This window comes from Lethenteron reissneri, chromosome 58 (genome assembly GCF_015708825.2).
Source record: "Lethenteron reissneri isolate LAM-NWPU_2019-01 chromosome 58, ASM1570882v1, whole genome shotgun sequence".
Taxonomy (NCBI): domain Eukaryota; kingdom Metazoa; phylum Chordata; class Hyperoartia; order Petromyzontiformes; family Petromyzontidae; genus Lethenteron; species Lethenteron reissneri.
The window spans coordinates 9,680,783-9,701,649 of NC_083836.1; the positions used below are offsets into that span (position 1 = coordinate 9,680,783).

The 20,867-nt window shown below is 52.9% G+C and overlaps 1 protein-coding gene across 1 annotated transcript in view; it reads right to left on the reverse strand.

Moving 5' to 3' along the window:
- Positions 1 to 20,867, reverse strand: part of LOC133357469 (zonadhesin-like) — an 83,887-nt gene continuing 63,020 nt past the window's right edge. Inside the window, exons 33-39 of the mRNA XM_061575414.1 lie at positions 17,442 to 17,603; positions 14,783 to 14,913; positions 12,714 to 12,913; positions 2,442 to 2,580; positions 2,020 to 2,164; positions 1,485 to 1,601; positions 1 to 101 (exon numbers count right to left, since the gene is read on the reverse strand). Coding sequence (XP_061431398.1) covers positions 1,598 to 1,601; positions 2,020 to 2,164; positions 2,442 to 2,580; positions 12,714 to 12,913; positions 14,783 to 14,913; positions 17,442 to 17,603 — 781 coding nt within the window. The 3' untranslated portion in view covers positions 1 to 101; positions 1,485 to 1,597. The remainder of the gene's footprint in view (positions 102 to 1,484; positions 1,602 to 2,019; positions 2,165 to 2,441; positions 2,581 to 12,713; positions 12,914 to 14,782; positions 14,914 to 17,441; positions 17,604 to 20,867) is intronic.

A 20,867-nucleotide genomic window follows, 5' to 3' on the forward strand; every position in this document is an offset into this window, starting at 1 on the left:
CCTGTTTCGGAAGTACTTGACCAAAACGACGGTGACGACAACGACGATCAGGACTCCACCCACGCTGCACACCACCGCGATGATGATCGTCACCGTCACATCTAAAAACATTAAAAAAGTGTTTGTCAAACAAATGGGGAGCGCTAGGGCATTGGTTATTGCGCTGCGCTATGAACCTGGTGGCCCGAGTTTGATTTCCTTTGATGGCCAACACCGGCGACGATTAGCTGAATTGGTTCTGGGCCTCCCTGAGGTCGACTCAGCCTCAACTAAGTGCCTGGTGCGATGTCTAGACATCGGCACTGGGGAGACAAAGGCAGCCGGGCGTGGTGCTGGCCACCCACCCCCTCGTGTGCCATGCTGACCTTCATAAGTGCTCCTCGCTAACAGCATTTGCCCTAACAGTTTGCTTCAGCTATACAGGGGATATTTGTCTTTGTGTGTCGTCTTGATTTACAGATTAACATGGGCACTTCACAAATGATCAGTAAACAACGTATCATCACCTCAGTGGAGACCCATACATCGCAATCTCCTGACTTTGACATGCCTCCTCCTGCTCGAAGACACCGGTGGAACCATCAACCGCATCAGAACATGAACAGGTCGATGCGCATATCTCCTTCGTGAATTGCAAATTAAATCCACGGTAATGCGGTTGTGGCCATACAACCCAAACTATGGACCACGTAGTAAACGCATGAAGATATATAGAGACGTATTGAGACAGAGACCCATATAGATCAATAGAGACCTCGAAAGATACAATGAAGACAAGTCACAGTTGTGCGATTGTGGCCATGCAAACAAAACTAACACACCGGTTAGTGCTGTACGAGTGACGAATTGACATGTTCTGTTAATGTGATAAACCTTCCTAATTGGCTGTGTCGGGTGGTGGCGTGTTTAACACCACATTTATATATTTACGCGATCTAACAAAAAAAACCTGTATTATGGACCACTTTGGTCTGCACTTCTTCAACGTAGGAGGAGGAACAGTACAATTTCACGAACTCTCTCTCTAAGAAATCTCGTCATGGCGAACGTTGGCATTCAACTCCTGAACTTTTTGCCCTGTGCTCGAATAGAATCGTCATCCACCACGAATATAATCAATTATGAATTAATAATGACACACACGCACAATTGTACAGGCGAGATAATATTGGTGCTGTCCACGTGATAAGCCACTTCGTTGAACTATCTTGTGGCCAGGTCATTTCTGAAAAATAAGCTACTAGCTCAGCGGGTTTTACCTGGTAAAATACAAGTTTTTTAAAATTATTATTTGCTTACATTTCCTATACTTTGCACTCCTATCGTGTTTTGTGATGTTTGTTGTTGTAACTTTCTTACCCGCCCCTACTGGACATCTGTGAAAAAAGAGCTGTATTGCTCATCGGATTCCTCCAGGATGAACAAATATTTCAGATTCTGATGAGTGCCAAGTTAAAATCAAGGTGGTTGTTTTGTGGCCTTACCTTTGGTTTCACATCGGTCTCCAGTGTAGGAGTCGGGGCAGCGACAGTGAATTTGTCCACCTACTTCTGTGCAGCTTCCTCCGTTCAAGCATGGGTTCCAAGCAGCACACAGATCACCTGGTCGGCAGAGACGCGCACACACCAGATACACGGCCTCAACGCGTGGGGATTTTTTGAAGCACGCGTAAACCCTAAAACCCTACCCAGCCCATCGTTGCGGAGAAAAATAAATCGCAAAGTAAATATGCAGACGGGTGACACGCCTCCCATCACACATCAGTGCCTCCACGTACAAAACACGTGTTTTTGATGCATCTCATTAGCCACGCGAGGGCCTTCTCTGGGTGCATAATATCGGTGGCATTGGTTCAACACAAGCAAATTCTGGCACCGGTTATAGACGTAAGTGTTTCACGAGCGTCTGACCTGTGAACCCCTGTGGCCTACGAGGGCCGTTCCACAGCTCTTGTTTAATTACATCACCCCCCCACCCACCTCCCCCTCCCCTTACCCTGCTTGTTTTGGCAAACCATACCTGGGCTCGCTGTGCTCGCTGGGCTCATTGTGCTCTCGCAACGGTCGCCTGTGAATGGGGGGGGGACACTGGCACGTGACCTGCTGTCCACTCAACGATGAGCAGGCGCCTCCATTCTCACAGGTTACGTGAGCGCACGGATCATCTGCAAGGAAACCATCGTCGGACATCAACAACAACCTCTTTTCGCAAAGCTGTGGAACTTTAAAACCTCCCCACCCCACCGGAGGAGCGCCGTTATCGACGTGACCGCCGCTGGCACCTTTGCTCAGTCACTGGATGTTGCAATGACGGGTGGCACAGTGTCGACGCGGCGTGGTGGGGCTCGTGTTCACCCCCGTGCCCACGTATGCGGCCGGCTGCGGAACGAACGCCGCCAGTGCTTCCTATTCCAAGGCAAACCGTAGATTCGTGATGCTCACCGGCAAAGCAGCCGATGGTAAAATCGCCAACGGTGCAGAGTTCATTGGCGCCGCAGCTCGTGTCCATGCACTGCACCAAGTTTGCTTTCATGCACGTGCAGTTCTTGTTGCAGCCGGATGTGTAAAACGTCTCTCCAGCCTACACACAACACGCGCACACACACAAAGATCCTCCGTTATAACCTTAACAGACTGTTGGAGTAGTACTGTTAGCCAACACCTATGAAGGCTGGCATAGCACACGAAGGGGGTGGGTGGCCAGCACCACACCTGGTCGCCTTTGTCTCCTTCGTGGGCGATGTTTTACACACAACATCAGGTACGCATTTGAGGCCGAGTCGACCTAGGGGAGACCCTGGTGTGGTTCAGATCTTCGTCATCGATGTTTGCTTACAGCAGGAATCGAACTTGGGTCGCTCAGTTCGTAGCACAGTGCGCTAACTGCTACATGTAGCAACAACCACTATTCGCCACTAAGTGACGGTGACATCACAATGGTGCTTGTGCCACGCTAGGTGCACGTTAATGCCACGAAGTGTCGAACGCCCGCTGACAGGTCATGGGACAAACCCAAGTGCTGTGGGTCGACTAACTGAGATGACTGGCTGATGCACCACCTGTGCCCTCTACTCTGCCAACTTGCTGTGTTTTAGCATGCACACACACATGTTGTGATTGGTGCACAAGTGACGACATCCCATTTATCCCTCTATTTAAGACAGAAACAGGAGGATTTCTCTACAACTCTGACTGCCGCCTGATGATGCTGGTCGTAATTACTGGCGAAACGTCACGGTACTCAAATTGTCAATGTTGTGGGTTTTCTCAGCAACACAGCGGTGTGCTGTACTCGTGTAATATTGTTCAGGAGGACTTGGACGCCGGGGTTGGAGGCACACTTATACTGGTAGGAACGAAGTGGACCAGACCACCAATAGATTAATGTGTCCGTCCGTCCGTCCGACTGTCCGTCCGTCCGTCCGTGTATCAACATCGCCCCCTACTGCAAACACTTGGCATGACCCTACAAAGACCTTTAGACTCAGTGACGCTATCCTGGTAGCAACATCGCCCCCTACTGCAAACACTTGGCATGACACGTGTAACATTCCCTTATTCCCTGAGATAGCTTTTAATTAAAACTTTGAAATTAAATTAAAAAAACTCACAGCGCCCTAAAGCCTACAGCTAGGCCTAAAGCCTAGAACTAGGCCTGAAACTCTCCCTTCGTATCGTACCCCCGGGTGTGTGAAAGGGAGTTATGTTTAACAATGTTACATTCCCTCATGTTTTAAAATAGAAACATTTAAATTTAAAGCTTTCACATGAATCATTAAAACATTTAAATTAAAAATTAACTCACAGCGCCCTAAAGCCTACAGCTAGGCCTAAAGCCTAGAACTAGGCCTCAATCTCTCCCTTCGTATCGTCCGATTTGGTGTAGCAACATCGCCACCTACTGCAAACACTTGGCAGGACCCTACAAAAACCTTTTGAATCAGTGGGGCTTTCCCGGCTTAACAAGTGTAATAATAAACTTCGCTTCAAATTTACTTTACTGAAACGCAGCACGTTTTTTTAACACAGAGACAAGATACATTTATTAACACAGAGACAAGATACATTTAATCGCCTTATTTGTGCACGAAAAGCACGGCGCGAGGCCTAGTGCGGCAGGCTTCGCGAGGCCTAGTGCGGCAGGCTTTGCGAGGCCTACTGCGGAAAAGGCTTCGCGAGGCCTACTGCAGAGAAGGCATCGCGAGGCCTACTGCAGAGAAGGCTTCGCGAGGCCTACTGCAGAGAAGGCTTCGTGAGGCCTACTGCAGGGAAGGCTTCGCGAGGCCTAGTGCAGAAGGCTTCGCGAGGCCTACTGCTGGAGGCTTCGCGAGGCCTAGTGCAGGAGGCTTCGCGAGGCCTACTGCGACAGGCTTCGCGAGGCCGTCCGTCTGTCTGACAAGATGGCCGCCCGCTCCCCCTGCGATCCGTGAACTAAATGAACTAAACAAGATGGCCGTCGCATCCGGCGCAGCCAATGACATCGCCTGTTGCAATCCTTGCTCTGTGGGCGCGCGAGTCAGTGGGGAGGGGGGTGTGGACGTCATCGCTCTGTGGGCGCGCGAGTCAGTGGGGAGGGGGGTGTGGACGTCATCGCTCTGTGGGCGCGCGAGTCAGTGGGGAGGGGGGTGTTGACGTCATTGCTCTGTATGCGCGCGAGTCAGTGGGGAGGGGGGGTGTGGACATCATCGCTCACCCCCCATACACAAATCATTTTCTTTTTAACTCCTCTATACCCGGTCGATATCCCTGTACCGGTATTAGTATTATTCCTACCAGCCCACCCCGCAGGGTCCTGTTTTATTCAGTACAAGGTACAACACAGACCGGGACGTACAGCACTGGAAGGGGTGTCGGCCCCTTCACCCGTCTAACTGGGAAGTCACGCTCTAGGCTACACCTAGCCTACCTCTAGATCCTCCACTATCGGGCTAGGGGAGGCTAGCTAACCCAGCCCTGGTTAAGCTGGGATTACGGTGCCCGGAGTCCCCAGACCGGCTCTGACAAGAGCATCGGCTCTGGCTCTCGGGGCCACGCCACTGGCTTGGTCCTGGTCGGCCCTGAGAAGGGCAGCGAGCCAGGGGAGTCCCAGGGCTCTATCTAGTAGATCTTCCTTCTTCACAGGTTTAAGCTTAATACATACTGCCCCGAGCCCTCCGGCTCACCCCTTTATATATCCCTCCCCCGTTGAGGGGTGGGGCCGCGGGGGATCCCAGCTCCGTGTCAGCCCCCCAGGCTGAACGGTGCGGACGTCGCTGTGAGCACCTCCTCGCGTACAGACATAGCCACGCCCAGTGTGTTTGTTTACCGTCCGACTCAACTGTATAACACCCCCTCCGTAACACCCCTACACTTGTAACGAATTGGCACGATCTGTTCACGTGACAAACCTTACTAATTGGCTGTGTCGGGGAGTTGCGGGTTTAAATACACATTTATATTTATACGATCTAACCCAAAAAAAATTACTATTACGGATTACAAGAGCAGCAATGCGATGTGGTGAATATGTAGAGGTGTAATTGTGCATGGCCACGGATGTAGAGGTGTAATTGTGCATGGCCACGGATGGCTAACAAACACAAGGGGCGGGGTTACGGCCGTACACAAGGGTGGCGCTCGCACCGACGTCCGCACCTGCATCCCCCACGGGCCCCCCCGGGGGCCGAGTCCTATAAAAGGTGGTGAGCCGGAGGGCTCGAGGTCGGGGATCAGCTTTAACCAGAGAAGAAGGAAGACCTGCTAGAATAGGCCCCAGAGCTCCCCTGGCTCGCTGTCCTTATAAGGGCCGACCAGGGCAAGCCGGTGGCGTGGCCCCGAGAGCCCAGACTGACAAGCCGGTCTGGAGACTCAGGGTGCCGGGATCCCAGCTTGACCAGGCTGGGATAGGTAGCCTCCCCTAGCTCCGTAGTGGAGGACTTGGGCGTAGGTTAGCGGGGTTAGCTGTTGTGTATCCCTGTAGCTAAGTGAAGGGGACGATACCCCGTAAGTACTGTGTGTGCACAAGTTGGTGTAATAAATAAGTGTGCCTCCGACCCTGTCGTCAAGCCTCCAACATACTTACTACATCTGGCGTCAGAAGTAAAACGTTCAACGATGGACACACGAGGGACGACACGTACCAGGGAGTCGGAGATAGAAGACGCCACGGCCGAATCACCACCAGAGATGGCCGGGGTCGGATCGGAGCAGCCGGGGCCGAGTACGCCCGCGCTGCTACGACAGGAAGGGGGGGATGCGTCGGCCGAAGGACTCCGGCTGGCTCACTCCCGCCTGGCGGAGCTGCTCTACGCCGCGGCCGCCGCGTTGGAGGAGATCACGCGGCTGGGGGCTGGAGGGGCAGCGCGGGACGACGACAGCAGCCGACGCGCGGCGACGTTTCCCGCCACCCCGACGCGGCTCGCGGTTAAATTTCCCGCCATCACTACAGTGCGAGCTGAGGGCGGGGCCGGCCCGCGTCAGGTGACTGCTGAGCGCCAAGCACAAGCCGTGACATCATCAACACCGGACAGCGCGTCAACATCAGAGCGACCGGCGATGCCATGCTCGCAGCCCGCCCACACTGTATCATCTGCTGGGAGCGACGGAGAGCGATCTGCAGCCACGGACGTCGCGTTACAGCAGCGTCTGCCGCCTCTCAAAGAATTCGTGGGCGCGGACGGAGACTGGGGCGGCTTCAAAAGGCGGTTCATCGCTCATCAAGAGATGGCGAACTGGACGGACGCCGAGGCACTACGCGCGCTGCCGGCGATGCTGGACAACGACGCCCTGGCTACCCTCACCTCGGCGCCTAGGGAAAAGCGCGCCACGCTGCACCTGGCGCTGCAGCTGCTGTCAGCCGTCTATGGGCCGCCTTCCGACTGCAGGCAGCTGTTCCACGATCGGCATCGGGGCGCCAACGAATCGCCCCTGGCCTTCCGGACGGCTCTCCTGGCTCTGGCGAAAGCAGCTTTTCCACGGATGGACGAGGAGGGAGTGGACGCCATGGTGGCTGAGAAGCTGCTGCTACTCGCTGATGAGCTGGATGTCAACGTCTTGGCTCAAGACGACACAGAGATGTCGTCCCTGCTGGTCGCACGCCACATCCACGGGGGCTTGCGGTCCCTGCGTCGTAAGGCGGCCAAGGGGGTGGCCGGCCATGCCATGGCGGCCACCGCCCTCCCATCGGAGGAGGTCTGCGGGGTGGAGCGGCGGGGGGAATGGAGATCGGCGGCACCACAGGCTCGGAATGGACCGAGCCGCCAGGAGCAGCCCAGGCCATCTGGGGCGCTCACACGCTGCTACAACTGTGGCCTGCAAGGTCACGTTGCGTCAGGATGCCGGGCTCCCCGTCAGCGCGGGGCGACACCTCGTCAGGACGCCACGCCGTCTCCACCCAAGCTCCAGCAGAGAAATACGGCGAGTCGTAGCACCTCACACGTTTGGCCCATGCACACATATGACACACACTCACGCGCTCAACTAAACAGGGCTCGAAAATCGCCGCCCGTTGCACGCGATTGTTCTGAAATGCGGCGAGCGCTCCAACCGGGTCAGTGGTCGGAGCTCGCCCATCGTGTCGTTGCTGCGTCGGCGGGATCATCGGTTGTGGTCGGTCATATTGATGGGGTAGAGGTGCGGATTTTAATTGACACAGGGGCATCGGCGACCATTATATCTGATTTGATTTATAACATCCTTCCCGTTCAAAGTCGTCCCTTGCTCCCTGTTGACGTGCCATGCTATGCTGCTAACGGGGGCTCGCTGGGCATTATTGGGCAAATCCGCGCCAAAATTTGCATTGGAGATATTAAATTATCCGGCCCTGTTTTGGTTTCCTCCTCACTCGCGGTTCCGTGCCTGTTGGGGACGGATTTCTTGGCCAAAATGCCCATCCGTATCTTGATTGACCAGGGGTGCATCGAGCTCCCATCGGGCCGATGTGTTACATTTTTGTCTTCCCCCACCACGGAGCGTCGGGCGTTTGCCACCGTGCAGGCGCTCATGACAAAAACTGTGCGCGTACCCCCGGGAGCTCAGATGCTCGTCCCTCTTAGGTTGCGTCGGCCGTTTGCTGAAGGGGTTGCGGATCGGGGGGTCTTGTTGGGACCATCTCGAGCCGGGGTCAATGGACCCGATTTGCTAGCGGCTCAGACCATGGTGAAAGGGGATGGGGACCCCTTCATTGCAGTCCTTAATGTAGGATCGCGAACGGCCGTGGTTCCTCAAGGGACTGTGCTTGCACACGCAACGCCGGTACCCTATGAGGAACCACTCGTGGGTCAGGTAACCACCGATCCTCCGTCGCGACCGCATTCGGACTGTGATGACGGATGGCTGGATGCGCTTTGCGCGGGATCAGTGGACCTGTCCGACTCGCAGCGCGCGCAGCTGCGAGTTCTCCTGAACGAATTTGCTGACGTTTTTAGTCAACACAAATTTGATATTGGTTGTACTAAATTGCTGCGACACCATATTGACACGGGTGACAGCGCGCCAATCCGCCAAAATCCCTTTCGGTTGAGTCCCGCCGAAAAGGATCATGTCAAATCGGCTGTTGATGACATGCTAGCCGCCGATATCATTTCCCCTTCCAACAGCCCGTGGGGCGCGCCGATCGTTTTGGTGAAAAAACACGACGGCTCACTGCGGTTTTGCGTCGACTTTCGGCGATTGAACAAAATTTCTGTGGCAGATGCGTACCCGCTTCCTCGAATGGATGAGTCGCTCGATGCCTTGGCGGGGGCGCGATTCTTTTCCACCCTCGATTTACTATCTGGATTCTGGTAGCTTCCTCTGGATGACGAATCAAAACCTAAGACTGCTTTTCGTACACCGCAAGGTCTCTTCCAATTTAACTGCTTGCCGATGGGCTTACATTCTGCGCCGGCAACTTTTCAGCGGTTAATGGAACTGGTCTTGGCAGGCTTGCAATGAGATTCGTGTTTAATTTATTTGGACGATGTCATCGTCTTTAGCAAATCCTTCGAGGAACACCTCCAGAGGTTGCGTGCTGTTTTTCTCAAAATGCGGGCTGCCAATTTAAAATTTAAACCGCAGAAGTGCCATTTGCTCCGCGAATCGGTGCGGTATTTGGGTCACATTGTTGGGCGCTCGGGGATATCCACTGATCCCGCCAAAACGGAATGCGTCAGCTCCTGGCCGACTCCCACCTCGGTGGGAGAGGTCAGGAGTTTCATTGGGTTCGCGTCGTACTATCGACGGTTTGTGGCTGACTTCGCTACGATCGTGAAACCATTGCATGCCTTGACGTCCAAGGGAGTCAGGTTTCATTGGGGGCCGGAGGAGGAGGCTGCTTTTTGCGCCCTCCGGAATGCCCTGGTGGGGGCTCCGCCGTTGAATTACCCCGATTTCTCACAACCCTTCTTGCTCGATACAGATGCAAGTAACACGGGCATCGGGGGCGTGCTGTCCCAGCTCATTGGGGGTGTAGAGCATGTGGTGGCTTACGGTAGTCGGGTACTGTCTCCAGCGGAACAACGGTACTGCGTTACCCGTCGGGAATTATTGGCAATTGTTTATTTCATTCAGCAGTACCGCCCGTATCTGTACGGTCGGCGTTTCACCGTCCGTACAGATCATGCGGCCCTACAGTACGCTCTGCGGGTTCAACAACCATCGGGCCAGTTGTCTCGATGGTTGGAGATTCTCCAAGACTACGACTTTGTCACCACATATCGTAAGGGCGTCCGCCACACGAACGCTGACGCCCTGTCGCGGTTGCCACCCACTTCGGAGTGCGCTTGCCTCTTGGGTTCGGGGCGTTGTAGGCCCCCGAACGTCACCACCGATTCGGTCCTCGTGGCCGCCGCCGATGCGCCTTCGGCTTCGGGTCCTATCGAGCAAGAAGGGAGGGATTCGTTGCTGGGGTTGTCGGTCGCGGAATGGGGACGCCTCCAAATGGAGAACACCTCCCTCCTCGCTCTGCGCCGTCGCGCCGGGGGGGTTGGTCAGGGGGTGGCGAACGTTGACTCGTGGGGGTTGTTCCAGGGTCTTTTAATGCACTGGGACAGAAAAACCCGCCGCCAGCGGCTCGTGGTGCCTGCAGCATTAAGGGGTAAGGTGGTATGGGCTGTTCATGAGCGGCTTCTGCACTTGGGGGTTCACAAGACCTTTTCCACGCTCCAGCTCGATTTCTTCTGGCCGGGCATGGCAAAGGAAGTGCGGGATCTCCTGGGGTCGTGCACGCAATGCGCGCGGCGGAAGCCACCAGCTAGGGGGTCCAACCCTCCACTGCAGTCCATAAAGGTTTCCCGGGTTAACGAGCTCGTTGCTCTAGACATACTCGGGCCATTTCCCGCTACACCCAGGGGAAATAGGTATTTATTGACAGGGGTCGAATACTTCACGAGATGGCCTATGGCCTGGCCCCTGGCCAACCAGTCGGCAGCAGCCATCGCGGAGGCCTTTGTCCAGGGCTATGTCCTCGACAAGGGTGCTCCGGAACGGCTGCGTACTGACCAGGGTAGGAATTTTTCGGGAAAACTCCTCCGCGAGGTGTGCGACCTCTTGGGTACGGAGAAAATTCGGACCTCCCCGTATCACCCACAAACTGACGGGATGGTGGAACGGCTGCATCGGACCATCACGTCTATGCTGTCCCAGCAGGTGTCGGAATCCCAGACAGATTGGGACCTTCGCATAGCCGGTGTGTTGCAGGCCTACAGGATGGCTCCCCATGCGGCCACCAGATTTTCCCCTTTCTTTTTAATGTATGGCCGCGAGGCTGACCCCCCTGTGACGACCCAGCTGAAGCTCTCGGCGCCTCAGGCGAAGTCTACCTTGTCCGAACACATTAAATTTAACATCAGCAAATTATCTGAGGCGCGGGAAGCGGCCGTGCAAAATTCTGAACTCCGCCAGAGGGCGAACGAGAGGCTTCGGCTGGGGCGGGTACATGTGTTCAAATGGAAACCAGGGGACAGGGCATGGTTGCACTGTCCCCAGGTGCCGCTGGCAACCTCGTCAAAGTTGGTGCGGCCGTGGCGGGGGCCAGTGGAGGTCGTACCTGTCTTGCGGCCACAATGTGTTCGCGTCAAATGGGGGAGGCGTCGGTGGTACGTGCACCCCTCAAGGTTGAAACCGTTCATCGCGCCGCCCCGTGATTCACACACACACACGCATGGCCAAACGTGTGAGGGTTCCGCCGACTCCCCGACGTCGCTGCTCTCGCCTAACCTGACATCAACTGTTCCGTCTCCAGGTGCAACAGGAGTGACGGGTCCACGCCCGCCAACCCCTCCCGGAGGGGTCGGGGGTCACTCGGCAGCGACGCCAGACTCTCTTGCACCCGGACCGTCGACAAACGCCACTGAGCGTGCCGGGACGGGCCCTTGTGACGGGCCCGCCGCGAGAACGCGCGCCAAAACGCGCAGACTATTGTGAGGTCGGCCGTTGGGGGGCCTTGCGGACAGTGGGGGGGGAGACGGCCGGAGTGCGTGTATATATGTTGGTTTTGGGGAATGGGGTATTCATTCGGGGGGGTGCGTCGGGTTGTATTTTTTTTCTCTCTTCCTGTTGTTGTTCTTGTTATGGTTCTCTTTGTTCTTGTTAAAATTACGCGAGGCACACACACGGTTTTCGGGAGGGATACACCTTTATTCTGATTTTTTTTGCAGCCGGGGACGGCTGCGAGCTGTACAGGGGGGGGTGATGTAGAGGTGTAATTGTGCATGGCCACGGATGTAGAGGTGTAATTGTGCATGGCCACGGATGGCTAACAAACACAAGGGGCGGGGTTACGGCCGTACACAAGGGTGGCGCTCGCACCGACGTCCGCACCTGCATCCCCCACGGGCCCCCCCGGGGGCCGAGTCCTATAAAAGGTGGTGAGCCGGAGGGCTCGAGGTCGGGGATCAGCTTTAACCAGAGAAGAAGGAAGACCTGCTAGAATAGGCCCCAGAGCTCCCCTGGCTCGCTGTCCTTATAAGGGCCGACCAGGGCAAGCCGGTGGCGTGGCCCCGAGAGCCCAGACTGACAAGCCGGTCTGGAGACTCAGGGTGCCGGGATCCCAGCTTGACCAGGCTGGGATAGGTAGCCTCCCCTAGCTCCGTAGTGGAGGACTTGGGCGTAGGTTAGCGGGGTTAGCTGTTGTGTATCCCTGTAGCTAAGTGAAGGGGACGATACCCCGTAAGTACTGTGTGTGCACAAGTTGGTGTAATAAATAAGTGTGCCTCCGACCCTGTCGTCAAGCCTCCTACATACTTACTACAAATACAAGACTGTGGCCCTTCATAATAACGTCACGAAGCAGTTCCATGAAGAGCCCCATGCGAGGCCTGGAGCCACAGGTTGTCGACCCCTGGTCTAGAGAGACTCTTGCCTGCAGATGGGTTTTTAGCATGAGGGGCGTGATGAATGAACCAAGCTTGAGTGTTGTTCATGTTGCTGGTAGACCTGGATATATCCCCATTAGAGCTCCCATCCAATTCCACTTCCAAACGCACGACTGGTTGATCGGTTTCCCTTGGATAGCCATGCTTAGAGGATCATCAATCTACTAAAATATGCGATTTAATCCCCACCTCCGATTTAGCACGGTTGGGCAACGTACGCTGCGAAGAAAGCTCAACACGCACACACGTGAGACGCGTTATCATTATTGTTGGAGCGAAGCGAATCGACCGAGCAATGGCATTACGTTGCGCGCACAAATGGAGACGCCGCGTTCTTCACGTCGGTCGCCACTGCCCCCACCCCGCGCCCCCCCCCCGTCACCTCGCGGTAGGAGTTCTCATAGAGGCAGCCGCACTGGGTGAAGGGGACGCAGTCGAAGCCGCTCATCACGAACCCGGGCAAGCACTGGCAGCCCTCCACGTCGGGGAGCTCGCAGTTCGAAGAAGCGGCCAAGTCCCCGCAGGTGGATGGGCAGGCGGACATGCGCTCGACGTAGACGCTGTTTGCAGGGCACGCCGGTTCTGTGTATGCACACACACACACGCCGGTTCTGTTTATGCACACACACACATGCCGGTTCTGTGTATACACACACACATACGCCGGTTCTGTGTATGCACACACACACACGCCGGTTCTGTTTATGCACACACACACATGCCGGTTCTGTGTATACACACACACACACGCCGGTTCTGTGTATGCACACACACACACGCCGGTTCTGTTTATGCACACACATGCCGGTTCTGTGTACGCACACACACACGCCGGTTCTGTGCATACACACACACACACGCCGGTTCTGTTTATGCACACACACACATGCCGGTTCTGTGTATGCACACACATGCCGGTTCTGTGTACGCACACACACACGCCGGTTCTGTGCATACACACACACACACGCCGGTTCTGTTTATGCACACACACACGCCGGTTCTGTGTATACACACACACACACGCCGGTTCTGTGTATGCACACACATGCCGGTTCTGTGTACGCACACACACACGCCGGTTCTGTGCATACACACACACACACACGCCGGTTCTGTGTACGCACACACACACGCCGGTTCTGTGCATACACACACACACATGCCGGTTCTGTGTACGCACACACACACGCCGGTTCTGTGCATACACACACACACACGCCGGTTCTGTGTACACACACACACACACGCCGGTTCTGTGTATACACACACACACGCCGGTTCTGTGTATACACACACACACGCCGGTTCTGTGTACGCACACACACACACGCCGGTTCTGTGTATACACACACACACACGCCGGTTCTGTGGATACACACACACACATGCCGGTTCTGTGTATACACACGCACATGCCGGTTCTGTGTAATAACACAAAGACAAAGATTCCCCCCCCCACCGTGTAGACTTAACGGAGCTGTTGGGGCAAGTGCCTATGAAGGCCGGCACGGCACACGAAGGGGGTGGATGGCCAGCACCACGCCCAACCGCCTTTGTCTCCCCAGTGGCGATGTTTACACACCGCACCCAAGTACTTATTTGTGGCTGAGTCGACCTAGGGGAGGCCCAGGACCGCTTCAGATAATCCCCACTGGTGTTGGCCGTAAGCAGGAATCGAATTCGGGTCGCCAGGTTCGTAGCGCAGCGCGCTAACCGCTACACCACCGCTACACCACCGCTCCCCACAACACGTAACAACACACGCACACACGTACACACGTAATGACAAGGCAAATGACAGGAGTGCGCACACACAGACACTGCGACACATGCATAACCGATATATTAAGCGTCACACGAGTGGTGATCATGGCAATGATAGTGTTGATTGACCATATTACATGGGAAGTGATAGGGAAAGAGATCGAGAACAAAGGAGAAGGTAGAAGTGGAGAGAGGAAAGGGAGGAAGATGTTGGCATGATGAATGGGGGTGGGGGGAATAGTCCACTGAGTAAGGAATCTATGGAAGGGGAACCAGATGTGTGTGGTGCACGTTAATTACCACTAAAACTATTTAAACTAAAGCATTTATTTTATTTTACCAGGTAAGGCCCACTGAGCTATGTAGCTCTTTTTTCAGAAGTGACCTGGCCACAAATCATAGCTCGATGAAGTAGAGTATAATCACGTGAAAATGTATAACAGCCAAATAGTCGAAACGCCTGATGTTGATTCTAAAAGTGAAGGGAAAAACCGGAGGACTCGTAGAAAAATCCACGCGACCACGAGGAGAGAGACACGCAATCTCTAAATATACAGCAGGCGTCAGGGTCGGGATTGAACCCACGACCTTCCTGTATACCAGGCGAGGTAGTTAATATCTCGCCACCGTGGTGCCTGTAATTGCATCAGAGGTGCCGAGTGACGTCGGTGAGTGAGATCTCACCGCATCCCGTGACATTCCTCCAGCTCCTGGGAGTGATGCTCTGCTGCTGGCAGGCTGCCGCGTAAACCTCCAGGCTGCTGCAGAATGTCTCTCGGTCTCCGATGTTTTCGCACATGTCGTACAAGCAGTTCCTGTGGAAGCACAGCACACGATGCGACGCGCCATAACCACATCTCCACGTCAATGCGCCCGCTGCATGGAAGGGCCCTTGACCGCGCAGTCACCGGGGTTGTTTGACCGCACTGCGCCACACTGGTCAGCGCGAGTTGGTGAGATGGGCAGGTGGGGCCTGGGACCGGTTCAGATGTCCGTTTGCCACTCGTGTGAGCTGTGTCCGCGAACTGAAGCGTAAAGTCGCCAGGTTCACCGTGCAGTGCGCTGACCACCTGGGCCACTTGCTCCACTGGCGTCACTTATCTCAAATTTTGAATGGGTACATTTTTGTCGCCAGTTTCTTGACGGCTTGGATTTTAATATCAAGTTTAACTTGGCTCAATTTTAACAATCTTATCAGATAAATTGTTGTTACTAATTCACAACGAGTAAAGATTCGCAAGCTAATTTACCATTCTAAGAGGATAATTTACAATCTTGATTTGAAGCTTCCATGACTGCAGGAATCCATACTCTGGTTCTTTCGGTAAAATCACGTAAATAGAAAAAAATATTAAAAGAACACGACGTTTTGGTCGCAACACAAGTGTCCGTCATCAGGTGAGAAATAATAATCTGCTGTTGTGGCTTTATATAGGCAAGGGAGGGGTGGAAGGGGTTTTTTGTAGAGTTGTGGCTGCAGGAGTTCACGGGGGAAAGGGGGGGGTGTTTGTGGTGTGCAGGGACGTGTGGGGGCTGGTGAAATTAGCATGTCCATGAGCTTGAATTAGTAAACGAGAACAGCACGGGTGTAAGAGTGAGAATCACGCAGTTAAAGCTTGACGTGGTTTATCACATCCTTCCAATGATTGCTCAATCTGAATCCAGCTTCTCGATTAAAGTTTTGTCTGTGTTTGTATGTCTGGATGGCTTCATGAACAAATCTGTGATAGTAGCCCGAGGGTTTGCAGAGCACCCTAGTCTCGGAGAAAACAATGTCATGTGTGCCTACAGCATTGAAACAATGATCCGCCACCGCCAAGGTGTTGGTTCTACCGTGTTTCAAATCCGCTTTGTGTTCATGAACCCGGTCTGAGACACGTCGCTTCGTTTCACCAATGTAACTGCTGCCGCAGACACAACTCAGCTTATAGACACCAGGACATTGCATGTCCGGAATTACATCCTTCACCGATGGGATCACATCACGAATTTGGTGTACTGTATTGAACCGAAATTGGATCTTGTGTTTGTTCAAGATTTTGGAAATCCTTTTGGTGACCCCTGCTATGTATGGAAAGGTGATGGTTTTGATTGGGTCCTCAGATGGTTATCTACCCATGGTTGGGAATGCAGCTTTGCAGATTGTGCGGTCAGAATGTCCATTCTTCTTGAGGGCTTGGTGTACGTGCTCAAGCTCACTGGCTAGGTGGTGCTGGTCGGAGATGCAACGAGCCCTATGATGGAGTGTTTTGATGAGGGACTTATTCTGGGCTGGATGGTGGTGGGAGTCAGGCTTTAGATAGGAATCCGTGTGGGTGGCTTTCCTATAGATAGAGTGTCCCAACGAGCCATCAGGTCTCTTCTCGATCAAAACATCCGAGAATGGTCATCAAAAGGATTTCCAAAATCTTGAACAAACACAAGATCCAATTTCGGTTCATTACAGTACACTAAATTCGTGATTTCATCCCATCGGTGAGTTGTGTCTGTGGCAGCAGTTACATTGGTGAAACAAAGCGACATGTATCAGACCGGGTTCTCGAACACAAAGCGGATTTGAAACACGGTAGAACCAACACCTTGGCGGTGGCGGATCATTGTTTCAACGCTGTGGGCACACATGACATCGTTTTCTCCGAGACCAAGGTGCTCTGCAAACCCTCGGGCTACCATCACAGATTTGTTCACGAAGCCATCCAGACATACAAACACAGACAAAACTTTAATCGAGAAGCTGGATTCAGATTGAGCAATTATTGGAAGGATGTGATAAACCACGGCAAGTTTTAACTGCTGTGATTTTCACTCTTACACCCGTGCTGTTTTCGTTTACTAATTCAAGCTCATGGACATGCTAATTTCTCCAGCCCCCACCTGTCCCTGCACGCCCCAAACTCTCCCCCCTCTTCCCTGTGAACTCCTGCAGCCACGACTCTACAAAACCCCCCTTGCCCCCCCCCTCCCGTGCCTATATAAAGCCACAACAGCAGATCATTATTTCTCACCTGATGACGGACGCTTGTGTTGCGACCTTTCTATCTACACGACTTTACCGAAAGAACCAGAGAGTAAGGATAATTGACAGTTAAGCTAACTTAAAATTACTGAATTCTAACAATTAAAATTTAACGTCACAACGGCTAAATCGTAATGGCTGAATTATTACCAAAATCTTATAACGTATCTGCATTATAATATTTAAACAATTAAAATGAAACGTCGAATTAACCGAAATCTTATGACGTATCTGCATTCTAACAATTTTAATGTAACGGTGACATGATGCCCCCCACCGTAGGAACTTGACGTTCCACGCCAGATCTCGGCGCTCGCTGCGACTTACGTGAAGTAGTGAGCAGGGGGAACCTCGTCGAGGCATTGCCAAAAGGGCCCCTCGGCCTCCTTCATAATCCCACACGCGGTGGCGCCCAGCAGCTCTGCCAGCTGGCCGGCATCGCAGGACAGGTCAGCGAAGTCCTCCTGCATCCAGGAAGGTGCTTCCCTCCTAGGAGAGCCACGCACCCGCCCGCGTCAGATCACCGCATACCCCCCCCCCCCCCCCCCCCCGCGGTTTAAGCATAGAACAACAACAACAACAACGTGCGTTTAACGTTGGCGCCATGGTAGCTATGAGATGGTAGCTATGAGATGTTAAATGCCCCGCCTTGTATACAGGAGGGCGTGGGTTCGATCCCGACCCTGATGCCTGCTGTATATTTGGAGTTTGCGTGTCTCTCTCATCATAATCATCATCACTGTGGGTAGGAGATGTTAACTACCTCGCTTGGTTTGCAGGAGGCTGTGGGTTCGATCCCGACCCTGACGCCTGCTGCTGTATATGTGGAGTTTGCATGTCTCTCTCCCTGTGGTCACGTGGATTTTTCTCTGGACCCTCCATTTTTTTCTCCACATTTAGAATCAACATCACGCGTTTAGAGTATTTGGCTGCTGCACATTTTCCACGTGATGATAAGCCACTTTGGGTGAGCTATCGTTTGTGGCCAGGTCGCTTCTGAAAAAGAGCTACATAGCTCAAGTAAGCCTTACCTGGTAAAAATAAAAAAAATAGTTTATAGTTTAGTTAAAGATTGCCAGCAAAAAAACCCAAAGGTGCGATCATTAAGCGGCGCCAGCAATGCTCCTCCGCTTTCGCGCTGCGCACGATTCAACGTCTGTGTGATGGCGTTTGTTTTTGGACACCAGGTGAGCCCAAGAGAATGACGCTTCTCTGCCTGCTGGGAAAATTTTACGTCGAAGTCGCAAGTTAAACCTGAACCTTTCCACAGCGATCGCATTTCTAATCCGACGCTCGCCCAACCAAAAGGCTGAGGGGCCGGGTTTGCAATGGTGCATGAGTACAGTAAACAAAATAATCAAAACATTAATCGTTAACACTCCAATATTTCAATCGCCAGTTTCACACGCGGGCTTTCGCAAGCAATATTATCCAAAACAAAGGGTTTGAGTTAGATTGCGTAAATATAAATGCGTCGTTAAACCCGACACCGCCCGACACAGCCAATAGTAAGGTTTGTCACGTAAACAAAACGTGTCAATTAGTTACTAGTTCAGCACATGGGTGTGTTGGAGAGTAACCCGCGATCGAACCCAAAAACCTCTATTATGGATAATATTGGTCGCGAAAGCCTACTACTACTTGTTAAAGTGATTGTTAACACTGCCTTCCAGATGCAAAATGTCTTGCCTCACGGCAGTTATGGAGCGTACGGTCACAGGAAGTTCCTGTTTTTTTATGCTAATGTTGGTCACGTGACCAGGAAGTGACGATGTTAGATTTCCACTGTACCACGCGTGCGTCAGCCATTACACAGATAAGTCAAGATGGCGGCACGCATCGCATCTCAGTGAGACCACAGCCGCACTTGTCCATTGTGGGAGCTTAAGAAGCATTATCTGTAAGTTGTTTATATTCCTATAATATTGGAAATGCTGTTGTAATGTTGGAATGACCGTTATAGCAATGTAAATGCCTTTATGGTGCCGTTAAGTTGTTGTAGTAAATACGAGGCCTAGTTAGTAACGAAGCCTGTGACTTTCCTTATTGTGGATGTTACTTGTGATTTAGTAGGTCGATGTCAGACTTGTGCCTATGTTGCGACCCTGAGAGTGATGACGAAGTATCTCATCCACAGGTTAGTGTTAAGTGTAATGCTGTACATTTGGGGTGCAGTGGGATGAATACACTGTGCCTGTATGCAACGCACCAGCTTGTGCCTTTGTCTAGTTGTTCAGGGGTAATGTGGGGGCCTGGTCCTTCCAGGATCTATTGTTATCTGAGACAATGTTCTGATGCTGTGGTGTTCATTGTGTGGGTGTTTCCGAATTATAACAGATGCTGTATCTGTGTTTTCTCACCAGTTTTACTTGTTACAATCAATAAATGACGATCAGAGTTGGACGGTCATCCTGGCTTCGAGGGTTTATTGAACACATGGTTGTCTACTCGACTAGCGGTGCAACGCAGCGCACAGCGAGGCCGAGATAGTAAAATTATATTCTTCCTGAAGCTCCCAACCAGTGCTGCAGCCAGCTCTCTGCAGCCAAGTAAAAAGATATTCTTCCTGAAGCTCCCAACCAGTGCTGCAGCCAGCTCTCTGCAGCCAAGTAAAAAGATATTCTTCCTGAAGCTCCCAACCAGTGCTGCAGCCAGCTCTCTGCAGCCAAGTAAAAAGATAGTCTTCTTGAAGCTTCCAACCAGCCCTGCAGCCAGCACTCAAGCAGTCAGCCTGCAGCAAGCAACCAGCTCTCAAGCAGTCAGCCTGCAGCAAGCAAGGAACTCTGCAACGAGTCTACATTAAAATCGTGTTGCAAGCATCGCAGCATGGACAGCCACAGTTCATCAGGGAGAGATGCTGAAGAAGATGATTTAAGCAATCCAGGACCTCCCATCCTGCCTCAAGAGGACCAAGGGAGTTCAAGGCCCCAGAGGGAGGTCAGGTTGACGCAACAGGCCTTGGAAAGCTATGAGGCTGAGAAACAGGACCTGGATGCCAGGATACAACGGGCATGGAACCGGGTTGAAGCAGATTTATTTGAAGCTTCAAATGCCTCAGACACAGTGGCCTCAATTCAGCGGGCCATCCAGCGAATAAATGTGAGCAGCTCAAGCTACAAGCTCCTGGCAAATAGATACATCTCCCTCCTGATGAAGGTGAAAACAGATGAGGGCATTGAGGGAGTGCGCAGACAAGAGCACTTCCTTGAACTGCTCGATGATAATGTGCAGGCAGTGATACAAGATGCAATGGACCGTGTGGAGGGCTTAAGAGAGACACGATCTCAGCACTCTGTCTCATCCAGGTCCACCACAAGATCTAAAGCCTCAGCACACTCACATATATCATCTACTGGTATGGCAGCAGCTCAGGCACGCGCCGCAGCAGAAGCAGCAAACGCCCGTATTGCCTACATGGCCGAAGAGGAAGCCATGCTAATTGAAAGGGCTCGTATACAAGAAGAAGCAAGCATAGCAACTGCTGCCGCACGAGAGCAAGAGAGTATATTAGAGGCTACTGCCACACGGAAGAAAATTGAGCTAGATGCTAAGTTAAGCACCCTACAACTCAAAAGGGAAGCAGCTGCTGCAATGGCCCAGGCAGAGGTGCTCGAGGCAGCAGCCAACCTGGATAAGGAAGAGAATTAGAGTGAGTTTGGCACTCAGAAACCTGTCAAGGACCGTGATCAACTCACCAGAAAAAATATTTTGGACTGGTCTGAACAATGCATCAATGCTCCTCCACCAAACCAT